Source organism: Scaptodrosophila lebanonensis, unplaced genomic scaffold (assembly GCF_003285725.1).
Source record: "Scaptodrosophila lebanonensis strain 11010-0011.00,11010-0021.00 unplaced genomic scaffold, SlebRS2 tig00001412-arrow-pilon, whole genome shotgun sequence".
Classification (NCBI taxonomy): domain Eukaryota; kingdom Metazoa; phylum Arthropoda; class Insecta; order Diptera; family Drosophilidae; genus Scaptodrosophila; species Scaptodrosophila lebanonensis.
In genome coordinates this window covers 12,323,522-12,343,109 of record NW_022060739.1, presented here as the reverse complement: position 1 = coordinate 12,343,109, position 19,588 = coordinate 12,323,522, and the positions used below count along the sequence as shown (strand labels likewise).

General features: G+C 34.9%; 5 protein-coding genes across 9 annotated transcripts; 2 read left to right on the top strand and 3 right to left on the bottom strand.

Moving 5' to 3' along the window:
- Positions 1-377: 377 nt before the first annotated feature.
- Positions 378-3,705, bottom strand: LOC115631404 (sodium channel protein Nach). Its single transcript, XM_030528127.1, has 10 exons — positions 3,671-3,705; positions 3,046-3,099; positions 2,795-2,992; positions 2,284-2,737; positions 2,086-2,204; positions 1,861-2,015; positions 1,724-1,786; positions 744-850; positions 552-666; positions 378-493 (listed from the first exon to the last, which is right to left on the bottom strand). The coding sequence occupies exons 1-10, from the start codon at positions 3,703-3,705 to the stop codon at positions 378-380; spliced, it is 1,416 nt and encodes a 471-aa protein (XP_030383987.1).
- Positions 3,706-3,783: 78 nt separating this feature from the next.
- LOC115631750 (probable transcriptional regulatory protein TTE1135) lies at positions 3,784-5,011 on the bottom strand. The gene is made up of 4 exons (XM_030528587.1): positions 4,586-5,011; positions 4,190-4,358; positions 4,032-4,127; positions 3,784-3,958 (listed from the first exon to the last, which is right to left on the bottom strand). The coding sequence occupies exons 1-4, from the start codon at positions 5,008-5,010 to the stop codon at positions 3,845-3,847; spliced, it is 804 nt and encodes a 267-aa protein (XP_030384447.1). The 5' UTR covers position 5,011; the 3' UTR covers positions 3,784-3,844.
- Positions 5,012-5,390: 379 nt separating this feature from the next.
- Positions 5,391-6,418, top strand: LOC115632018 (myotrophin). The gene is made up of 4 exons (XM_030528955.1): positions 5,391-5,522; positions 5,581-5,691; positions 6,126-6,209; positions 6,269-6,418. Exons 1-4 carry the CDS (start codon positions 5,442-5,444, stop codon positions 6,359-6,361), a joined length of 369 nt encoding a protein of 122 aa, XP_030384815.1. The 5' UTR covers positions 5,391-5,441; the 3' UTR covers positions 6,362-6,418.
- Positions 6,419-6,840: 422 nt separating this feature from the next.
- Positions 6,841-17,555, bottom strand: LOC115632016 (nipped-B protein). 4 transcript variants are annotated; one of them, XM_030528951.1, is made up of 23 exons: positions 16,878-17,555; positions 15,508-15,679; positions 15,325-15,443; positions 15,088-15,259; positions 13,977-14,715; positions 13,652-13,904; positions 13,425-13,589; positions 13,184-13,362; positions 12,676-13,116; positions 11,921-12,607; positions 11,605-11,833; positions 11,004-11,328; positions 10,719-10,947; positions 10,456-10,650; positions 10,309-10,401; positions 9,754-10,247; positions 9,546-9,694; positions 9,197-9,484; positions 8,906-9,141; positions 8,675-8,832; positions 7,949-8,612; positions 7,701-7,886; positions 6,841-7,628 (listed from the first exon to the last, which is right to left on the bottom strand). In XM_030528951.1, the coding sequence occupies exons 1-23, from the start codon at positions 16,942-16,944 to the stop codon at positions 7,470-7,472; spliced, it is 6,399 nt and encodes a 2,132-aa protein (XP_030384811.1). In that variant the 5' UTR covers positions 16,945-17,555; the 3' UTR covers positions 6,841-7,469. The 4 variants fall into 4 exon arrangements, with proteins under 4 accessions (XP_030384811.1, XP_030384809.1, XP_030384808.1 ...); XM_030528949.1 differs by having other exon boundaries at positions 13,652-14,715; positions 16,878-17,107; positions 17,203-17,555; XM_030528948.1 differs by having other exon boundaries at positions 13,652-14,715.
- LOC115632017 (MOB kinase activator-like 3) lies at positions 13,930-19,506 on the top strand. Of its 2 annotated transcripts, none has more exons than XM_030528954.1 (7): positions 13,930-14,045; positions 18,493-18,610; positions 18,663-18,695; positions 18,755-18,878; positions 18,947-19,050; positions 19,128-19,243; positions 19,317-19,506. In XM_030528954.1, the coding sequence occupies exons 3-7, from the start codon at positions 18,671-18,673 to the stop codon at positions 19,440-19,442; spliced, it is 495 nt and encodes a 164-aa protein (XP_030384814.1). In that variant the 5' UTR covers positions 13,930-14,045; positions 18,493-18,610; positions 18,663-18,670; the 3' UTR covers positions 19,443-19,506. The 2 variants fall into 2 exon arrangements, with proteins under 2 accessions (XP_030384814.1, XP_030384812.1); XM_030528952.1 differs by lacking the exon at positions 13,930-14,045 and adding an exon at positions 17,831-18,122.
- Positions 19,507-19,588: the final 82 nt, after the last annotated feature.

Sequence of the window (19,588 nt, the reverse complement as noted above, 5' to 3'; positions counted from 1 at the left end):
GGAGGCGTGGCACACCCAACAGAGTATATACATACATAAATTCTTGATCAGCATGACAAGATGATTTAGCCACGTCTGTCTGTCTGCCCTTCCGTATAAACGCTGCCCGCTGTGCAAGTTTATTTTATTTCTTTCGGGGCACCGAGTCTCTAGCTTTTCCCCTTGTTTTATTACAATTCTGTTTATCTGTTTTTCAATTTTATTTATTCTAATTATTTGAATTCTAACTTTGTGTTCGTAGTGTTGAGTTTCATGTGATTTTATTTAACAGATTAGTTATATTGTTAAGCTGTCCATAATGTTTGATAAATGATAATGATAAAATTAACTTTGAGCAATGTAAAAATATTTAAGTTCAAAAGCCTGATTTTTGTTTTTTAGATTTTGAAGCCTAGTATTTGACATATTAGTCGAATTGTAAAAAAATATATTAATTCAACTAAACCTAACACACTAAACCCAAGAAACAAGCCGGCAGTGCTTCCAATTGAAACTGCAATAAGAATCAATGAAACATTCAAAAATATCCAATATATACATGTAATATTTACCCAATAAGTCAGTAAAGGTGAAAATCACTTGTCTTTTTAATCGATTCTGTGGCCAAGTCTTCATAGAAATAGCGCTGCCAATGCTTCCCAGCAGCTGCCTGGATCCTCTCATGGGCTATAGGAAGCAACCAAATTCAGTAAATAAAGTTTATTCTCGACTCCTCGATTAAAAGGCCCTTAGTGACAACTTACCAATGCACTTTTCGTGGTGACAACAGCGTCAAGGCATGTTTGCTCACAATAACAAGTTGCCCTTTTTATGGGGCTGTTTTGGTCGCCATACAACTTAAGGAACAAACCTTCAAATAAAAGAACAAGAGAGAACGCAACAGTCGAGCAAGCCCGACAGTAAAATAGCCTGTACTCTCCACAAAAAAGGAACATTTAAAAAAAGAAAAAATTAAAAAAAAAAATTTAATTATTAAACAAAAAATGAATTACATGTATGCAGCACAAAGTTGAACCAAAGCAGCAACAACAACAACAGCTGCGGGCAGCGCTGCCGGCAGCGCATGAGCAGCTATTTTATTTATGGCTATAACTTTCTTCAGAATTGACCTATCATGATGAAACTTGGCAGACGGACACATAAGCACTAACTGGATGTAACTACCAAAATGATTTCAAAATTCGAAGAATTACGGAAGTAATAAGAAAAAACACGAATTGAGGGGGAGTGGGGGGTGTATCAAAATAAAAAAACAAACTTGACCTGCCTAGGGCTTAGAGGAACCTGGATGCCAAGTTTGGTAATTCTAGCTCTTGTACCTTCTGAGATCCTTGCGCTCATACAGACGGACGGACGGACATGGCTATATCGACTCGGCTTGTCACCCTGATCAAGAATATATATACTTTGTGGGGTCTGCCATGCGCACAAAACTAGAGAACAAACAAGCTTGACTTGGCTAGAATTGCAAGAATTCGATTTGAGTCGAAGTAATAAAGGGTTCACTGCCATCTCCAAATCTTATCCCTTTCTATTCTTTCGCCATTCTACATATATTATTTTTAAATAATATACGAGTATGTATGTATTTTGCGATGGCTGATTTCTAAAGACCTTGATGCTTTATTGACCTAAGCGGCTTACCTTCGTCCAGCAATGTTTGAATACCAAATTAATATAAAATCCCCATTTGGGATCCCAACGGCATCTCTACTATACTTACTCGTATATTGTGGAAAGCAAGTCTTAAGAGTTTTATAGCTACAGACTTGTTTCGGTGTTGCAACTGTAAAATTAAATATAGTTCTTATAAATTAAATTTTAGAATGAGGAAACACCAAAATAACAAAAGCGACTTACTGCGGTTGGGGTAAAAATGTGGAATGCATTTACAAATTTTATAGGCCAGGTTTATGCGGCACTCTTGCTGGCATATATTTCTGGTATAAAATTTAAAATGTGTCAGATTGGATTCGTGATAAAAACGGCATTTTCGTTGAGCAATTGTTGCTTCCCTGAAAACAGAATATGCGGGAAAGTTTATAAATATAGTAATAAAAACCGTCTAGCATAGCTCAATGGTACTTTTCAAAGTTCTCTTCGGCAATCACCTCCTGGCTTTCTGGGTCGTATACCACCCCATCATCTGTATATCCGAAATTATTGTCAACTTTCATGACATCGAAAGGAGAATGAATAAAGCTCTATAAATATCAGAATTAAATTTACATACTAAGTATGTTTAGATTTATTTTCCTTTTGAATAATATGAATAGTACTTACATCGATTGCCTCACTTCTTAGACCCAAAAGTGTGTATCCCACATCCTTTTCAAAAAACGAACCAATTTGCACTTGCAGTAGTTTACGAGTGTGCTCATGCCTGTTAAACTCGGGATACAAACCAAATATAAAATACCGCGAACTATATTCTTCACCCAATTTGGAATTGCCCAAATAGCACAAACCGTATTCAGTCAGTACTTGGCGTACGTGTATATTGGTTTGGCCATCAATACTGCGTGTGCGCTGTTTTTCGATTGGATCGTATGAGCTATCGTATGTCATATTGTAGATTAGTTCCATGTAATTTTCAGGTCTTATATTCAACCTTTCAAGGATATCGTCTGTGCTTTGATACTGCGGTATTCTATGAAAATTTGTGTACGTAGAGTTTGCCAAATTTTCCAAAAAATCCTCAAATTCGGCCTTATCTCGCCCTTCAATACCATTTGCCCTGCAGATAATAGATGATAGAAACAGATTTATACAAAGCTATTATTAAGATATTTACATGCAGAATTTGTCTAAAAAACTTTGATTTAAACGCTCCATTGGACACAATGTGAGGCTCGGAAGTGTTGTATTCCAAAAGTGGTAGTTACGTTCGAGTCCGATATGTGTGCTCTTTGTGTAATACCGATCTACGGATGACAACGAGACAACTATGCAGAAATATATGGACGCTATCAACAATGCGAGCCATAGCAATCTGGAATAGCATGCAATTTTTGGTAATTGTAACAAATTTCAACTCGGACATACCTCTCAAATATGAGCAATATGCGTTTGACCAGATACCGAATACCATGAATGCAACTGATTTGTAAATATAAAATGACATAGTTTATTGCATAGGTACAAATTTTTCGAAACATTTTCAACTGTTGCCGAACGACGTTTGATTCAACGATGTAATTGCACTCAAGTACTTAAAAGGCCGTCAATTTATGAATGTAATATAGAGTGGAAATATATCGCTGTCGTGACAAAACTTAATTAGCTTAAAGCTGAAAATTAATCAATAAAATCTCATTCAGGCATAAATACTTACACAAATTGTACATTATAGTGGTACAACAAAAACCATTCTATAGTAAAGTAGCCTACTTTTTAGAGTAACATTTATATGAATACTCGTACATTTACAGCTTATTGATGGAATACTGTTCATTATGGTTAATTAAAAACACTTGTACAAAGCCAGGTAGCTTTTTTAGAAAAAAACGTCCTACCGACCGTCTTATGTATCACCCGCTTTGCCAACTCTGTAGTTTATCCGTAATAGTTACTTCGCTTACTTTTTCACCCTACACTCATCTTCTGATAGACAACACTTGAAACAGCAGAGAAGAGGTGTTTGCCCGTTTCTTGCCACGGTGCTAAGTACGATAGGCCCATAATGCTTAGTGATTTTCGCCCCATTTTTCAATACACCTATAGAAAGGGGTGTCCGTTCCCGGATCGCTTACTGGATAGTTTCGCAATAAGAGAAAGACGCTCTTTACAGGAGAAGACAAAGATTGGTATATTTATTGAATAAAAACAAAAAATTTCAGTTGAATCAGTCAGTATTTTCAACATTATCATAAATATCTTCGAGGCCGGGCACATCCCGCAACTTTGCAACGAAATTATTGTACAGCTTCTGTTCTTCAGTGCTTAAATTTATAACAGTCTGAAATAATAAACGGGTTTTTTAATAGTAATCATTAAAGTAGAAATGCAAATTTCATATATCCATGCCTTACATGTGGAGTGAATACATGTTCAGATGTGTCAATAATGTATCCTTTTTTTTCCAAAGCATCAGTAAGAACTTTTAACTGAATTGGGTTACAAAAAAACTGTGAAGATATGCGAACATACATAAATTAAAGAAAAGAAATATGGACATTATTGATCTTACATTTACAGCCAGACTTTCAGAGTCAACAATTGAAACATCTTCTGCTCCAAACTCAATTGCATCTTCCATTACAACATCTTCTAAATTATGTGTATGTAATTTCGAAGATAATCGAGCTTCCACCAAGCCCACAGAATCAAACATGTGACTGACATCGACAAAAACACCTCTGAAATTATTATATGCTCAACTTTATTTACTCATGAAATATTATATTTATAATATTTATAATTTCATTTTCAAAATTAAATTAATTTTTTCGGAAAGTAACCCGGAAAGTAACATTGCAGCTGCAATGTAGTCAGCATATTTTACCGGCAAGTAGGATAGGAAACGGGCGCAGCAGCGGTCTTCATCAACTTTTGGACAAATAATATAAAAAATATTTATACTAACCCTGATTTTTTAACCATTGCCGTTGCATCCATTTTCACCCCAGGAAAATTATCAGTATATATAATGCATACCATATAAACATGTTTCTTATATCGGATATCCAAGCGATGCTTCTTCAGTTTTAATTTACTCTGTTGGGACTTTTTTATAACATTTTGAATTGTGTCCATGGGCATATTTTTTTTTAATGCAGTGTCGATAACAGCCGACAGTTGGCTGTTGAGGTTCGGATCCACTGATGATCCTTCCTCTTGAATAGCCAGACGGATTTGCCTAGATAATTTCGTAAATAGAGCTGCTCTTACTCCATCTTTTTGTGCCTTAATGTGCTTAATGTTCTGCCATTTAGAATGACCAGCCATTCGCACAAAATTGCTTAATGCAAATGCAGAAAATTGCGGCGACCTTGTCAACACGCTAAACATCTCCTCCTACTCATATGTAATCACTAGAACTATTTTGGGATGACCGATAAAAAATGCACCTGAGAGTGTAACGGGCATTTAAATGTAACAAGTCGCATGGTGACTAAATAAATAAATACAAGTCACAGTCAGATGTTCAAAGACCTGGGTTTTTTATAACTGCTACTCTTGCTCAAAAATGCATGGCTAAATTAGGTGTGGTGTTTTTTTCATATGAAGTATCCCAATATTCAATTCCAAGCTAAAGAAAAGAAGAATTTCAATTTTTAAGAAATTCTCGTAAATTCCAGAACTACAAAAATAAATTCACATAGTTTCATTAGACTCACGATATAAAATATTCGTTATGGAAACAAAAACCTATCGATGTGTTATGTCTACTCATCAGTATGTATTTTATTTTATCGGTCTATCAAAGTTAATTGTCGAAAATGAGTGAAAACAATGAACAAATAATATGGACCATAAAAAACGGAGAATTCGATGCAGTGCAAAGCACTTTTCAAAATGATGTACGTAGAGCGTTTTAATTTAAAATTCACTTCTCAATTACTTAATATCTCTTCTTAGGTCCAAAAAGTAAACCAGGAAATAAAAGGAAGGTTTCCCCTCCACTATGCGGCTGATTTTGGACAGCTTAAAGTATTAAAATTTCTTATTGAAATGGGAGCCGATGTAAACGTAAGAAAATATATTCAGATCAACTTATACTAAAATTAGGCATAGTTGTTTGCACAATGAAAAAGCAATTATTTACTTTAATTGCAACCACAAAAATCTGGGTAACTGCTTCACTTTTATACGACTCCTCTCTATTTACTTACCAGTAGTCGTAAAGTTAAAAGTTGAAACGCTCCCGCGGACGACAGGTCTTTTGTGGTAAGTCCTAAGTCCAAGCGATAATTTAAGTGCACATGTACTTTTGTCGCCCAGTCGATCGGAGTAGAACTCAAATGTCACAACTGCATACGCTACTTTATAAAATATATATGTATGTATTAAAGCAGTCATAGCATCTGACTATTATAAAAGAGAGTACCTTTCAAAAAAAGCGTAGGATCATACAACATAAAAAGGAAAGCTACAAAATGATATTTTATTCTTCTTAATTGCAGAAAAGCGATAAACATGGCATTACGCCATTATTAGCTGCAGTGTGGGAAGGACATACAAGTTGCGTTCAATTACTATTAGAAAAGGTACTCCTTTGAATTCACATCAGTCGACATGTTTACTTTACAGTATAAAAATCTTCTAGGGGGCAAACAAAAATGGTTCCACACCTGACGGCCAGAGCTACTTGGAGGCAGCGGAAAAGGAAGAAATAAGGAACCTTCTATTTAAGGCATAAAAACAGTATATTTTGATAATAAAAATATTCCGATTTATGGGTATCCGTCTTTAAAAATTTATTCTAATGTTGATAACTAACTCAGCATAAACGTCTACAACTTTTGTTTAGTCATTTTGAGATGAATCATAATAACAATCACTTTACAAGATGTCTTTACTGGCTGTCGTGGAACCTGACTGGATTAACTCATTGATTTCGAAAACCAGCCACTAAACTTGCCACTTTTTTTGATATAGTTTTCTCGCAATAGCCGCAACTCTTACTTTTTCTCTTGGGTAAAGATTTTTAAAACACCCTAGTTAAGTAATCGTTGAGTTATCAAAAATATTTTACAACCCCTTCTCAAGCACGAAACGCCAACTGGTTAAAATAACAAAGTGTAATCAACATTTATATTTGTTTAATTTAAAATTACAATTTTTATTCCATATTTATTTAACTATTTTTAAATACAAATTATGCATTTTAATAAAATAAAAATAAATATATATTGTAGCTATAAAATACATCGTTTATACATTTTATTACGGCTGTAGCCTTACTGAGTACATGGGACATTTGTACCAATGATACGCTTTTACTCCCAAATAAAAAAATAATATTCACATTAGTTTTATTTCTTGAAAATCTTTAGGCTAAGGGTATGGATTCTATTTTAATTGCCTCGAAAGTATCTAAGACTAATCATAAAAATTTTACATATTACAGATTGTATATCTTGAATTTTTACCACCTTTTATAACCCTACCGTAAGTTACCGTATCTTTTTACTAAGTACGCTCAATTTTAATTTTTGCTTAAATAAAATATGTGGAGAAATGAAGCCTGCTGGTATTTCTTGTGATTGCTAATGAAATAATCTGTTTATAAGACCGGAACGTGGCCATTTGTGTTAAGATCCTTTGAAATCTTATTTATAAAATGTATTGCTTAACGTAGCTAGTTATTTATATCATAATATTTAATATGGTACACTTATTACTATATTTTAATTGCTACAAATTATTTTTATAATTTTTACAACACTAAATATTAAATAGTACTTTTAACAAAGGAATTACTACAAATACATAAGGCTGAACGAAAATGACTCCTGGTTTTCCACTCACGCATAGTCTTCATCGCTATACTCGTCATCTTCTTCTTCCGATGACATCATTTTACGTCGCTTTTTCTTAGTTCTCCGATTTTGTTTGCGAACAATTAATTTTGTTGCAGGGAGAGTTGACTTTGTTATGCGAGCCATGGATTTAACTGAAGTCTCCTGATGACATCATGAAAATAATATATATTTTAGTTATATATTTTGATAAAAAGAAGTAAAAGTTACACCTACAGGCGTTGCCGGCATAATAACCATCGGTGGCTGGACATTTGTATTATTTGCATTAAAACTAGGCGCTGGATTTAAAGTGCTGTTAGCAATGCTGCCATCCAAATTATTTAGCTTTGACTTATCTTTTGATTCATCCAGATCGGATTCCTCATCTTCAGGATCAAGTTTCAACATAAGTTGTTTGAACTAAAAAATTTAACATATAACGATTAATAATTAATAATATAAATTGATAAATTGATACTTACATCTAAATACTTGACAACAAGATCCAATTTTTCGGGATCCGTGATTGTTCTTGATACACAATCATTATTTGAGTTTGTTATGTTCTGGACCAACTGCTTCTTTATAACATCAACTGTTGATTTCGGATTGAAGTCAGAAACAGGTTTACGAGTAACTGCTTTTTCATATAACTTCTGTTCAGAAGGAGAATACCGGGATATTTTACCATCCGTCAGTCCATACATATCTTTTAGGTGCTCCTTTAGTATTAACAAAAGCATACAAGCTTGAGCTGACATTATACACTTTTGTATTTCGGTTATGTCATCAGGAAGGCGATTAAATAAAACTTGCGGGTCCTCAACATCATCGTCATCCTCTAATACGTCGCCCTCCTTATCATTTGGCTTAAGATGCTCTTTAAATGTGGCCAAAAGATGTGTACCGGCCATGGAAATAAGCAAATCTATTTGATGAATGAGATAGAGTGGCTCGTCTTGCACCACATAAGGAAAATATGCAAGATTGTCGGCAATATAAAGCATTTGCTGTAGCGATGTTTTCTGATCGTCAAATTGTTTTGTAACAGTTTGTACCAAAGCTCTTCTTTGCGGTTTTGTGGTACGTAGTAACGTATACAAGAAATCGTTTAATGCTGTCGTTACCTGATCTGGACCGCGTTTACTAAAAATAGTATTGCTTTAAAAATAATACATCTATCAGTTCACAATAAAAAGTTATCTTACGCATAGCCACGAATAATTTCCAGTTTTCCACTGTTATTTGTTTGCAATATTTCCTGTAGTTTAAAGCAAAGGTGCAGCCCAAATTGCACTTTCATATTTACAAAACCCGAATAAGTCTTATCTATATCTTTTAGTAGGGCGTCTGCTCTATGGGCCGACTGAAAATTACAATACAAAAAAGAAAAACTCATTAGTATTTTTGAATACTAATGCTACATTAACGCTACTTACCTCAATTTTACAGTCGGTACTCAAGCATATAAGATAAGGTACCATTCTTACAGGGTGCACTAATCCCTGTCGCAGAACGATTTGCACAACTTTGACTGCCCATAAACGAACCGCATCGTCCCTACTAAGGAAACAGTCAAGTATTTCTTCAAGGTAAAGCTGAATGATTCGACTTGACATGCCCGAAGAAACATCATTCATTTCTTTCAAGTCTTCGTGCTTAGATTGTTTTTCCCCTAAAAGGAAAAAATTTAAATTAGCCATACAGATGTATAAAAAGACTGTACTCACATTCTTTTTCCTTGTTGTGCATAAACATTTCCGATTCCGTTAAGTAAATCCAAATATTTCGCATACAAATTATCTTAACCCCGGCATCGATAGTATTCGATCCCAATAAATCACAGTAGAACTGCTTGAGCTCAGACCGGGTTAGATAATCGTCGTTCATTACACAGAAGGAGCCCAATGCGATTAGAGCTTGTTTTCGAATCTCTTGATTTGAACAAATGCAGAAAAACATCAAGCACTCGAAGACGTTGTCGCATATCGTAGAAGGAAGACCACCATTCGTTTCCCCTATAATTAAATAAGTTAAAGGGACCTTTGGATTTGGACATTTTTAGGCTGAGCTACTTACCTAAAGTATTGGGTGATTTAAAATCAAAGTAGCGCATCAGAATACCAATGGTGAAGAGACTCCTTCGAAAACTTGGAGTGTATATGTTGTCGACGCTGCAGTTATTTTGCATAACTTGGTTTCTAGATAGATCTAGAATACGATAAAACCTGTAAGGAAAAAATGTTTAGTATATACACAGTGCTAACATATTAAGTTTGCTGCATACTTTTGAAAACAATCTCGGATAAGTTTATAGTTCTTTGTTATTTTATTCACAAGTGCGCCTAAGCAGGATACACAACTGGTCACCTCGGCCTGATTTCGCGACACAACAAGAAGCATCAAGTGTTCTTCGAGCGAGGCCAAAAAGGATTCACTCGCGTTGTTTACAAGAGGTACAACCTTTTCGAGAATGTCCGCAACCGCACAAATAAATTTGGCTGCAGTCGCTGAATGACACTTTATATTCAGATAGGGCTCGATCGTCATGGCGTGCCTAACCAAAAGCTGAGGACGCACTTTGGCCAGTAAATGAAGCGTTGTAATACAGCCCAGCATTCTGGCGTTATCGGTGTCTTCTAATTCAATTAGCCTCTCTACCAGACCATCTGCTAGTTGTTGACAGGCTAAAACAATCTCTTGTGGTGGCTCAGTATTTTTCTTGACAGGTTCGTGAACACTGCCGTCCGGTTTCAACATATTCTCTTTCGGCTTAAAAATCTAGTGAATAAATAATACTTAGTACATGGATATGCGCGCTCCTAATATATTGAATATTTACACTCATTAAAAGTCCCTCCAGCCAAGTTGTTCCTGTGTCATGGGCTGTATTGACCACGTCAATAATTTGATTGATTTTCCTCTGAATCCCATGCTGTAACAGTTATATGTTAGAGAGTTAACAATTTAATCATTACTTTTGACTTACTTTATCGTTTTTAATGCACGGTGTGAACCACATTTTCATGAATACTTCTGTGACAAGCTTCTGAATACCCTCCTCATCATTTACACGGCGAATCATTTTTACACAAATTTCTGGAATTTTGTTAAAATCTGGATATTCAATGCAAATATCTCGCAAAATTTTAATAACGCGTTTACGCACTGATACACCAGTGTCCTGTAAAAGACAATCATTGAAAATTAGCATTGAATAGACCCTATTGTTTATCATTTTTTATTACTTACCAAAATGCGCGTTGATAACATATCGTAATACTGATCGATTAGTTCCTGATTACTAAGCACGAATTTTCCCACTAAGTCAACTGCAGCTTCGCGCACTGATATGGCCGTATCCAAAAATTTTTGATTAACACCCATTTGCATGTCTTTGCGTTTCAATACTAACGGATCTACTTCCACTATATTCGCCAAACATTTCATTGCACGTGTTCTCACAGCTATGGAGGGTTCACTGGTGTGAACATTTTTATGAGTTTCGAGTAAGTTAAAGAACAATAATATACTTACTTAACGACTAATATAATCTTTTTAAGACATCCATCAAACGATTGACTAAATGGTCGCTTTGTAGCCAAATATTGCGCTATTAGCTGTGCGTTGTTATAATCTATATAAGTCTTGATGTGTTGATGGGCCGTATGATTAATTTCGCCAGATGCCGAGTATGGCTTTATTTTACTGATCAAATATTGTTTTCGCTCTTCCAGAACATTAAAAATTTCGAGGTTGAGTTCATAATCAATAATGCCAGCAGAGGAGTTCCCATTTTTATTTCCGTCTTCTCCATCAATTTCATCACAAGAGCCGGAGTCTGATGACTCTGAATACTCGCCTGCATTATATAAAAAAATAAATCCATATATTTAAATATGTAAATACTGTACAATACGGCCACAAAAAAAGGGCTCAAATGTTGCGAACGAACCGGATATATACTATAAATGAGTCTATTTTATCAATTTGTTTTATAAAAAATAAGAGCTCTGTCACAAAAAGTTTCAAGAGAATAGTACGATCTATACAGAACAATTGTTTTTTAAATAATTTATAAATTGGTGTTACATACAGCTGCTTCGTTGATTTATTAACACATTTATAAACCACCTACCTCTCACGCGTTTATTCCGCGACTTAAACTTTCGCGATGCAAAACCTTTTTCTCCTTCCTTTATTCGACGTCGCTGATAGATAATGTCACGGTACCATTGGGCCAAATAAAAGTGCCGCGCATAGTCCCATATTAAATTTTCTTCCTGTGCATTTACGGCAAGGAAGTCTAATAGAATTTTTTGTAGAAATTCCGTTCGTTGTTCTTCGGGGTGCAGTTTGATGTTCGGCTAAAATATTGCAATTTGTTAATAAAGTATTTCGTAATATTTTCAAGCCATTGCACAGTTTTTAAAATTGCATTATAATACACTTACATTTGTGATAGGTAGGTCCCCCTCTTTTTCCTGTTCCAATTTTATTGATTTAATCATAGAATCAATAATGTTGACTTTGCAACGAGATTCTACCGTGTCTTTCCGTAAGCGTGCAGCTACTATGCCCAGATAGTCAAGGGAAACCAGACGTATGGTTTGTTCAATGCTCTTATCTGAAACATAACGAACTAGCATTGTTCCCAATAGTGAAAGTAATAACTCAGAGGCGGGCCACTCCGGCTTATTGACTGTAGCCAATAGATCATGGATAAAGTTCTCAAAGAGGGGGCGGAAGTCGGTTTCATTTGATCGTGATTTGCACTTGTTAAGGAAAGTGGTGAGGAAATTGCCACCTATACTAACTGCGACGTCATACTTTTTCAGCACAAGTACATCCTGATTGGGCTTAACAATTTTGCTTGCACCGCTCGGAACATCATCGTCCAAATCAATATCATTTGGACTCCTCGCGTTACTTTTGTTTTTATCGCAAAGGGAATCAGGCAGAATTGTAGCGCACTGAATCAATTGCAGGACAAGTGCTGTAACCATTTGAATGTTGCCTCCATTACTTGTTAATTTGAATGGGCGTAGATTTTTCTTTGCGGAGGGTAAACGATCGATTGATGAAAGTATATCACCCAATATACTGCTTCGAATTTTATCGTATTTTTCTTTACGGAATATCTAAAAACAGGGATTGTTAAATGAGCAACATTTATTTCTGAACATTATATTTTTCATGTATTACTTACCGTGGTAACAAGTTCCAAGCATACAAATTGCAGCGTTTCAATATTGTCCACAAAAAACGGTTCCACAGCAAGCGTCGATAATGGCAAAACAATAGTATCAACAAATATGCATTTGTCGAAAAGCGCTACAAACACCTTTAGCAGCTCAACCGCTTTAGAGTAAAATATCTGGAGGCTGCGTTGATGGTTTTGTTGTGTTTTGGTCTTCTTGCGTTGGGTCGTTTTCTTCATACTCTTTACCATGTATACCGGATCGTAAAGAGGGAATATGGTTTCTCTCAATTGAAATTGAGCGAACTTGATAATGTGGGAAATGTTGTCTTCTTGCAAAAACTTTAAGTCACTCACTGTTGAGTATATATTGCATATAAGTAAGCACGCGTCCATGGCATTTAATATTTTGTCAATAATTTCATCATCGACAATTTCTTCCTCGTCTTCCTATAAAATGTTTGTATAGGTATTAGAAATCTCTAAACTCCAAGTCAGAAATTTAGAAAAAACATACCATTCCAGCGGAATAGTTCCTGGCCAAATAAACGTTTCTCATGGCGTAATTAATAAGTAATGTTAACTTATTTTTCGGTATTGAATCCAGAGCTTGTTTAGCTTTTAGTTTAGCAACGTCGTTACTCATAGTCGTGAGAAGCTTGGAGGAAATACATTCAATATTTTCATCGACATCTTCTACAATTTAACATAAATTAATACTCGTTCCACATATACTCGTAGTTATATTAGAAGCATACCTGAATCAAAGTTTGGTGGCTCTGTATCATCTAGCATCTCTATAATTTGTTCCATGTTTCGCATAAACTGTTGATAAGTTTGACTCCGGGTTACTTCCTCTTTTGTGCATTTTGTGTTCGATTGCGTGGCTGTCCGCTCAACCCGGCGAAGTTTAGGCTTTGAAACTGCAAGTGTTCATCGATAAATAAGGAATCTCATTTGACAGAGACAGAAAGGAAATACTTACATATTTGCTCTGGTGGAATGTCACCAAGCGATATTGCAATTTTTCTTTTCGTAGTGTTGCGTTTCTCGTCTGCCTTCATGACAGCAAACATATCAATTGGGGAAGTATTTTGACATGGGGCTGAATAAGTTTTTGTGATCGATTCAATTCCTATAGGTATACCATCAACCTCAGTAGCTAGGGTAAGCAAACTTTGATTTTGTTGTTCTGCTGATTCATGTAGTAACCCCATATTTCTAGCCAATTCTGGTGACTTTTGTACAAATTCTTTAATACTATGTTGCATAAGGCGCGCATCTTCAACGTTAAGGCGATTTATACATACCCGAACCTGAGACTTGCCGCTAGATGATGTTGAGGTTGAGGTAGCCCCCGACACAGCCTGTGTGCTTTGGTGAGTATCAGACCCAAATGCACAGCTATTGTGATTCATAGTCCCTGAGGTTGAAGCGCTGTGTAGCTGTTGCTGGCTTGCATCGGGAGCAATTGTAGCTTGTACGGGTGATTGATTTTTGGCATGTTGCAGCTGTTGTTGAGGCCTTTGAAGATCTGAACGCTGCTGTGCAGCTGCTGCAGCGATTTGCTGTCGCTGCAAGTTCAATACATTTTGAAAGCTGCCCTGCACTGTTGATGTCGTTGTTGTTGGAGCCTGGGATTGTATTAGTGTAGCTTCCGAATGGAAGGGTTTTCCAACATGGGAAGTATGATTCAATAGCTGTTGTTGACCCATTATGTCTGATGTATTTGTTGAATAGGTAGGCTGTTGGCTGGTCCAGTTAGGGTTCAAATCAGACGTATAACCATCGTTATACATTTTTAGCTGTCCAAATTGCTGATGCTTCTGGTCCTGTTGCAGCTCTGAGAAGTTGAGAGCCGATGGTTGTTGTTGCTGCTGCGGCACTGCAATCGGTTGTGTGATGTTTAATTGCTGAGCAGGTGGTACCTTTTGCTTTTGTTGCGACATCAAAATATTTTGATGGTCCATTCCTTCCTCTGTTCCATCATAATTTATCGCTGATGTTCGTGCTGTAAGCACTTTAGTTGGAACACCTGTTGCAACCAAGCTGTAAATAGCAGAAGAATTTTAAACATTGATTGATTGTTAGGGACCTTAGAGCTACTATTTAAAAAAAAACCTTCTGTAAGTTCGTTTGTCAGTCTTTATATATTAATCAAATTTCTATGTTCAGATTAGATTGGGTTTAGATTGATTTAATAAATATAAAATAATGTGCACGTATAAATTTTTTAATTTATAATTATACTTCATATAATTTTAATTTTGAAAAAAAAAATCAATGAATTCGTTTGTTTATAAGGTAAGTTTGTATACTTGTTGTGGTTAGATTTGAAAGTATACTTGTTTGTCCACTGTTCACTTTCTAAAATAACTGTTATAGTCAAGTTTTAATAATGATATAAATGTATTAACTCACCTTGGTTGATCAACATAAGCCGGCTGATGCTGCTGTTGATGAGGAGTGGAGTCAAAGTTGCAAGTTATTTGGTCTATCTCATTAGCAAGATCTGAGTGATTGGAGTGTGCGGGGCGCAGCCCTTCGGAGTGTTGTGACGGATGCAGCTGTTGTGCTGTTTCCACATTTGTTGCTATAATATGGATTAAGAAAAAGGTGAAAAGGTGACTGCTACAAATTTGTATTTCCATAACTTACCATTTTTATGTGGCGTATTAAAAACTGTTGGGCGGAAATTGTAAATTCCTTGCAGTAGCTCAGGATACGTGCTGATATTGGTGCCGTGTTGTTGAATATTAAATTGAGATTTAAGTTCACTAAATTTTTAAACGATTTAAATTATTAGTGGATTGCTTAGTGTTGAAGTGAATATTCATTTACATGTTATCTGAGTTGGTTTGTTCAATGGCGTGAACTAGCTGCCGCACAAGCGTTTCATCCCTCAATGACAGTAGATTGTTGGACTCACTGGCTACCAGCGTATGGAAAAGTAATGACTTATTTATAGAAGACGCGCTTTGTAATGAATCCGATACAGGCAACTCGCTTAACACTGTAAAAATATGAACAAATCGGTTACATTTTCAAGGCACATTTTTGGTTCATAACGCAATTCAAATAGGTTACATCCGTTTGTCCGAAACTAGAATAAAAATTCGGATCAAATGGTGATTTTCATTTGTTACCTCTACATATAAACGTAATCTAAAATTTGTATATGTCTGTCCCTTATAGATTCCTATGCTTGTACGCTTGAGATGAACATATGGCAATTATTGAATAATTCCAATATGCTTTCAAACATTTCGACCACTAATACGAAAACTCGTGCACAAGAACAACTACCTGTGGGGCGTAAGTAATGACCACGGATGGTCAATCGTTAAAAGTGAAATTTATTTGTGGTTGAAGACTTAAAATGTATTATGAGGATTGTAAAACGTGAAGGTAGGCAATTTTCTTGGGGGCATTGGAAAGTAGAAATGGAAAGCTGAAAATGCGTACATTCACAAATAGAGGGTATTTCTGGTGTATCCTAAAAAATAAGTTCTCAAATACACTTGACAGTTGACTCTTCTTTAGATTGAATGGCAAGGTGATGAGATAAGAGCTTCATATAATTGTACAAATTGCGCTATAAATCTAGTCCAACATATTTCTATTATTTATTTTACCTAAAGAAATAAAATAAACTAATACCAATGCCTACTTTCTGAACTTACACCGAAAAGTTTGACGAATAAATGTATTCTTTAAAAGCACAAACGATTAAAATCAATTTTGTTAAATGACCATGCAAGCGATATACTATACTATATGTTACTTGTTACTGGTAGGTAGCGAGAAAAGCAGCTAATGGTAGCAAATGGAAAATTTTCAATTTCAAACTACATTTTAAAGAATCGAAAACGACCAAAAACGTGAAATGTTTAAAAACTACGAGTTTTTATTGACGGTTTATCAATATTAAGTCAGTGAAAAAAATTAAACTCAAACATCAAACAAGATGCCATATCGAATGTTGTTCTGCTCAGATTTATTTTGAATGAATTAACGCTTTAAAACAGACATACACTTTTATACATTTTTGAGATATAATTTTGTTTTCCTGGAAAGGAAGGGAAATCGTCTAACGACAAACATGAAATTGAATTTGTTAGCTAATGCATAATCTTAGGTATAACAATGAATTTAAATCATTATATATGCAATGTAATCGTAGCTATAGAAATGCGTGAGTGTGTACTTACAATCAGAAGTGCTGGTAAGTCCAGCTAATGTTGTGACCGGTACACTTGGAACATCGCGGTCACCCATTATTAAAGAAAATAAACACTTTACTTTCTACGAAATATCAGGACTTTCGTTTGCAGCAACTTTAAAGTGTCTAACTCGACGAAAACAATCTTTTTTTTGAGGTAACCACATCCGTCTCGAGTGTTATCAGAGCGGTATTATGTATTTCTGATGCCACTGCTCCCTAGCAATACGTTTATACAGTATAGTTTAATAAATGCAAGCGTTAAACAAACTTAAGGCGCGCAATCAGTTCTTCCTTTTGGTTAGCCTACGTACGTGTATGTAAATATTCATGTTTGCACATATACATACATATTTATATATGTATGTACATACATATGTGAATGTTCACTGAGACGAGTGTGGTGGCGGTGACTCTTTACGCTAAATAGGTGCATTATTATGTTATATACATAGCACAATAGCAAATAACACTTTTCATTATACACATTCACATTTATAGTGGACATAAGTTTTACACAACTTAATACGCATGTTTACTTTCCACTTTGTAAAAAATTTTAGTTGTTCAAAGGTGCACCACCTGAATTATAGTTTTTATCATCCACTAAATTCGTTTCTTCCCAAATAACGTTTGGAGTGATGTAGCTGGAAATATTTCTGCAATATTAAAGAATCCGATGGAATATTAGCACAGAGTGTTCTCTTCTATTAATTTATTTATTTATTTGCAGTAATGGCGAGGTAAATCAACATGGCCGACTTTAATGTATGGCGTAGCAGTAAGCTTTTGTCCATCTAGCTATGGTGACAGGCCCGTAAATCGATACAAATAATGTGAAATTATTCGATACGTTAGAAGCAACCATCTAGTCGTCAGCTGCATTTTATCATAACAATAAAAATACCGCATCGCCAAAAGGGCGCTATCTAAAAAAATAAATTTTAATAAATATATAGTTATATCGGTGTTAAATGTCTTACGTTGTCAGAATTGTTCCTCAATTGTGCATTGGAAATTGCATTGTGCACATGAATTATATTGTTCCATGCGATTCTATAAATAGTCAGGACAATGAACACTGGAGCACTTAAATACTCTGGAAATTAAACATTTGAGCCAGATAAATATATAAGTTATTAATAAAACTATGTATATGTATATATGTGTGTACAATTAACAATGTAAAACAATGGCTCTAAACGGGTTTCTGGAATTCTTTCAAAAGGGCAAGGTTAGATACATGTGTAACATAGATACATTCATACATAGTATGCGTGTGTGTACATCATACATACATACATATAACAATAGCTTCTTATGAATAAAACACTTCCATTAAGTTAGTTTCTATTATATAGTAAACTTTCTTGAATGTCGAATTTATGAGGCACCTTAAGTGCGATTTGCTTTCTATCTAAATGAAGAATTCTAATGGTAATCAAATTTGGAAGCTATTGTTACTGTATTCAATAAATGCGATTTGGTTGGCATGCTTATATAAACGTTTTTCCTATAATGGCCAAAAACATAACACAAAATATAAAGGAACTTTCTAAAATCATTAATTTTAACTATTAACTAAATTCTTCATACCTTTTTAGACATTTCGTCCCAGAAAACGATTTACGGCCGGAACTATTAAGTACTCCCTTCACAAACAAGCTCAAGCTAGTCTACAATCTGGCATAAATTTACGAACGGTAGTACGGTTGCCCGAAGGTGAGGAAAAATTATGCATAATGCCCTTATGTTATTCTATATATTTTTTTAGGCGAGAACATGAACGATTGGCTGGCTGTGCATGGTATGTTTTTAATACTCAGATACGTTCATTTAATGTTTCTTAATTTTTTATACATATAGTTGTTGACTTCTTTAACCGTATCAACCTTATTTATGGTACTATTTCGGAATATTGCAATGAAACTACGTGTCCTACAATGTCTGGAGGCTCTAGATACGAATATTTATGGGCAGATGGAGAAATGTGTGTTACGCAAATATATATGCTATAAATATATACTCATCTATGTAAATCCTTTTATTTCACGGTAGGTATAAAAAGCCAACCGCACTTCCTGCTCAAAAATATATTGAGCTCTTAATGGATTGGACTGAAGCTCAGATAAACAACGAAGCTGTTTTTCCTGTTTCCACTGGTAATGATACATTTTTATTGAAAGCTTTTGTAAACATTTGTAAGTATTACTAACCATATTTCTTTATTTGCTTGCAGATGTTCCCTTTCCTAAAACATTTGGTACGCTTTGTCGCAAGATATTAACCCGCCTATTTCGTGTTTTTGTTCATGTCTATATCCATCATTTTGACAGAATCGTCAGCATCGGTGCTGTAAGTATTTTTTTTCAAACTCCGATGGTTTTCTTAATTATTTTTAAAAATGTTTTATTCTATTTTTTTGCAGGAAGCGCATGTCAACGCTTGCTACAAGCATTTCTTTTATTTTGTACAGGAATTCGATTTGATACCTAGTAAAGAACTGGAACCATTGCAAGAAATGACTTCTAGAATTTGTAAAGACAAAAATTAAATAGAAATAAGTTTATTTATGTACTGCTGCATTCATAACATAAAAATATAATTTACTACAAATATATCTGTTTTTATTTATTAAATTCGATGGTATGAATCTTTTAAACATTAAATATGGAAAGATTAGTAATACAATTGTATTTT